The 4,443-nt window shown below is 31.7% G+C and overlaps 1 protein-coding gene across 1 annotated transcript; it reads left to right on the top strand.

The window, feature by feature from the left end:
* The first annotated feature begins 787 nt into the window (after positions 1 to 787).
* On the top strand, positions 788 to 4,011 carry LOC146924179 (xylan O-acetyltransferase 1-like). The gene is made up of 5 exons (XM_085709195.1): positions 788 to 1,499; positions 1,593 to 1,764; positions 2,319 to 2,527; positions 2,625 to 2,783; positions 3,341 to 4,011. Exons 1-5 carry the CDS (start codon positions 841 to 843, stop codon positions 3,687 to 3,689), a joined length of 1,548 nt encoding a protein of 515 aa, XP_085565321.1. The 5' UTR covers positions 788 to 840; the 3' UTR covers positions 3,690 to 4,011.
* The last annotated feature ends 432 nt before the right edge of the window (positions 4,012 to 4,443 follow it).

The following is a 4,443-nucleotide window of genomic DNA, read 5'->3' on the forward strand; positions in this document are numbered from 1 at the left end:
AATTTCTTTTGGTACAAATGAATGTAGATTTTGTAGAGACTAAAATTGTGCTTAAGCTTATTTTTTTGTTGTAAAATATAAATTAGAGCAAACTAAACTATGTAATTCACTTGACTCAAAAAATTAGCAATAGTTTACAAGAAATATTGATATATACAAAAACCATTGAACAGGAAATAAATTTGAATTCATGTGTCTAAATTTAAAGTCAATGTTGATATATTCTGAGAGAAGTAATAGATATTTGAGTCTTTTAACTATTTAGTTAATCAATAGATCGATCATTAAGAAAATGTGTATGGAAAAATATATGGTGGGAGAAATCAATCCATCCTCTTAATTTATAATCTCGAGATATTAATCTTTTTAGTTATACACTAGAATAGTTAGTTTATAAAATTCAACATGCTTAACAAATAAAATTCTACATCATTCAATTATGTTAGACATTAGAGATCTTAAAACTAAACTTTACTTATACACTAGTGTCTTTTAAATTGTAGGAATTAATATGTTTTAATGGTGGGATCCCATACATAACTCCTCATATTTTAACAGTAACATGACTAAGATCAGCCACAACAAAATAGTTCCTGCTTGAAAATTGAGAAAGACAACCATCCATCCATCCACCAAATAACCTTCTTCTATATACTTTGAAAAGATCATTTCACCAAACCCCAATTAAACAAACACAACCTAATACTTGAATTCACGTCTATTTCTTTCTCTAATGTCTCTCATTTCTTCCTCTATATTTCTACCTCTTTTCTCTTCTTCTTTGCTCACTTTTTATTCTGATTATTCTCTTTTTCTCTTTTGCTTCTTTTTTTCTCTACCATGCAGTCTTTTCGTCGTAAGACACCTCTTTTCAACTCAGAAGCAGGGACAATGAAGGGTCGCAAGAACAATAACCTTTCCATTTTTGTAGTGGTTTTTTCCATTTGTCTCTTTGCTGTCTTCATATACAATGAAGACGTTAAATCAATAGCTGAGTTTCCATTTTCAAGGCCTAAAGTACAAGAAACCCATCAAGAAAAACCGAAAAAGATCGAGTCGTTACAAAGAGATACAAACAAAGTGGTTGTAGAAGAAGACACTGTTGATGTGGATGATACCAAAAAAGATGTTGTGGAAGAAACTATCACTGTCAAAGCTTCTAAGAATTCAAGAACTAAACCTGAGAAGAGTGTTGATGATGATGAAGATTCTGATGAACCACAAGAACGTGTTAAGGTGAAAAAGATTGTTATGACGGAGAAAGAAGAGAAGATTGAATATTTAGAAGAAGAGGAAGAAGATGAAGAAGAGGTTGAGTTGCCACCAAAAGATTGTGACTTGTTCAATGGTCAATGGGTTTTAGATAACGTGACACATCCTTTGTATAAAGAAGATGAATGTGAATTTCTCACTTCTCAAGTTACATGTATGAGAAATGGAAGACGTGATTCTTTGTATCAGAATTGGAAATGGCAGCCAAAAGATTGCTCTATGCCAAAGTATGCAATTTTATTTTTTCATCTCTTATTATCCAATTTTGTTGATGAATATTATTATTCTTAATGATTGCATTTTTGTGTACTTAATTTAAGGTTCAAGCCAAGATTGTTGTTTAAGAAGATTAGAGGGAAGAGGTTAATGTTTGTTGGAGACTCATTGAATAGAAACCAATGGGAATCAATGGTTTGTATGGTTCAATCTGTGGTTCCTTCGGATAAGAAGACTTGGTATAAGACTGGTTCTTTTGCCATCTTGAAAATTACGGTTTGTCCTTATTCTTTTTTTCTGAGTGTTCAAGTTGGGAAATTAATTATAGCCACATCAATCGCATTTAACTGAAATTCTTCACAATATCAAAAATTAGGATGAAGCTGCTTTTCATAGCCTTGATGCTAACCATCTTGATAATCATAAGTCAAAATAATTTTTATTAGAGTCTTAATTGAAAAAGATGTCTGACCTATGTCTCTTAGCATATTACTTTCCGTGGAGAGAAACTGTGAGAAACCAAAAATAATAATTTGCTAAATTATTAACCACAATCATAACATAATACTACTTTGAATGGTAAAGTACCATTTATCATAATGAACTAGAACAAAAATGTAATGATAATTTTGTGCATTTATAGTATGGTCCACTGAAATTGATGACCAAAATGGGATTGTTTAAATACCAAGTCACCTCTCTATTTTACCTTAGTCAGTAGGATCTGGCTTCACTAGATTGAGACAAGTAGTAAAGAAAGGACATTTTGTGTCGGGGATAACATGGTCTTAATCAATGTTGCTTAGGATGCACTCTTGTTGTTTGTGTAGGAGCCAGGGGAGGTAATTACTACAGTGGAATTTTACTGGGCCCCATTCCTTGTAGAATCAAATTCAGATGATCCAAATATGCATAGCATATTGAACCGTATAATCATGCCTGAATCAATTGAAAAGCATGGAATGAATTGGAAGGAAGCTGACTACCTTATCTTTAACACCTACATATGGTGGATGAACACTTTTAACATGAAAGTCTTGTAAGCACTAGATCACATTTCTTTTCTTATTTAATCTTACGTAATTTTGAAGCAAAGTTCATGAAACTTATATATGGATTTGTGTGTGATGCAATAGACGAGGATCATTTGATGAAGGGGCCACGGAATATGACGAAGTTTCTAGGCCAGTAGCATATGAGAGAGTGATGAGGACATGGTCAAAATGGGTGGATGACAACATTGACCCAAATAAAACCAAAGTTTTCTTCACTGGCACGTCCCCTCTTCATATCAAGTAATAACCATATATCTCATTTTTTATGCTTTTTATTCTTTGAAAAGTAATTTTGGCATCAATAAACATTGATTTATTCTTACGCATTTTGAATATTTTAGTTTTATATGATATAGGAGAAGACTTATGTACGGTACCATAGATACATTTGACCCTGTTCTCCAAACACAACATGTAAAATTTTTTCCATATCTTCATTACTGTCCAGTTGTTTTTTAATACAAAAAGCACACTTTTTAACACATGATATCGATGATGATGTATTAAACTTTCTTTTATGAGAATCATGACCGTTGCATAAATATATATTATCATAATTTTACTCCACCAAATAACCACTCCTAATTTAGAATATTAAGGAATAGAATTCTTGGTATAGTTGGTGGCCGATTCCCTTGGAGTTAGTAACATTTTATTGTTTGTACTTGACCTCTTAAACTTTAACACAGTTGGGAGTTAGTAACATTTTATTGTTCGTACTTGACCTTTAATCTTTAACACAATTGGTCTTTGAATTAAACATTTACAGTTAAGTGATTAACCTTTTGATTTTATAGGAGTGAGGACTGGAACAACCCAGATGGTATAAAATGTGCTAAAGAAACAACTCCAGTTCTCAACATGTCGACCCCTTTGAATGTGGGCACAGATCGTCGCCTTTTCGTCATTGCCAACAATGTAACAAAATCAATGAAGGTGCCAGTGTATTTCCTTAACATCACAACCTTATCAGAGTATCGAAAAGATGCACATACCTCTGTTTATACCATACGTCAAGGGAAGATGCTAACACCTGAACAACAAGCTGATCCAACTACTTATGCAGATTGTATTCATTGGTGTTTACCAGGATTGCCAGACATTTGGAATGAGTTCCTTTATACGCAAATCATCTCTCAATCTTGACAAATAACGTACATATATATCTTCAAACACGATACCTTTTCTTTTTCACTTAATTGTTATTATTTCTCCTTTTACTTAAGAAGAAAGTTTGTCCCTTGTTTTAACTTCCAGACCTCAGCTTTTGTTGTCTCCATCAGTTTTTGTAATTTTTGAGCCACTTTTTATTAGTTTTTTTTAGGAGCTGGCCAATTCTTTTTTGTTACCCTTTTATCATGTTTATTTGTTAAGCCAATTTAGCATAGCAAGAACATAAATTGTACAATGAATCCTTGTTCCTTGAATGAAGAAAAAAAATAAAGCACCGCGGTTTTGTTTAGTTCAATTTTGTAGTTTCATTGTTCTCAGTTTAAATTGATTGCATGTAATGACAAATGATACTTTCTTTCTTTTCTTTTTTTGACAAAATGACAAATGATACTTCATACGCACAAATGGAAAGTAATCCGTTTAAATAATAATATACATGTTTTGCATTATAGAAGATACTCTCTCTGTCTCTTTGCATTATAGAAGATACTCTCTCTGTCTCAAAATGTGTAATATTTGAGTTTTATATGGTTAAGAAAATGATTAATAGCATTTATCAAAATATGGATATTTTAATAACATAATGTACATCATTTGCTAAAACACATTTATTAATTATGGTTAGTAGAATAGTTATAGATGACCGAAATGCAATAAATAAGGATATGTTAATGGAAAAAAGTATTAACTGATGTTGTAAAAGAGACAAATAATTTGAGAAAAAAAA

The sequence above is a fragment of the Medicago sativa genome, chromosome 5, assembly GCF_051527215.1.
Source record: "Medicago sativa cultivar Bolivia chromosome 5, Bolivia_mono, whole genome shotgun sequence".
NCBI lineage: Eukaryota > Viridiplantae > Streptophyta > Magnoliopsida > Fabales > Fabaceae > Medicago > Medicago sativa.

Coding starts and splice junctions, on each gene's coding strand:
- LOC146924179 (XM_085709195.1), top strand. CDS start 841: ATGCAGTCTTTTCGTCGTAAGACACCTCTTTTCAACTCAGAAGCAGGG. Junction 2,528..2,624: donor ACTTTTAACATGAAAGTCTT/GTAAGCACTAGA, acceptor GTGATGCAATAG/ACGAGGATCATTTGATGAAG. Junction 2,784..3,340: donor ACGTCCCCTCTTCATATCAA/GTAATAACCATA, acceptor TTGATTTTATAG/GAGTGAGGACTGGAACAACC.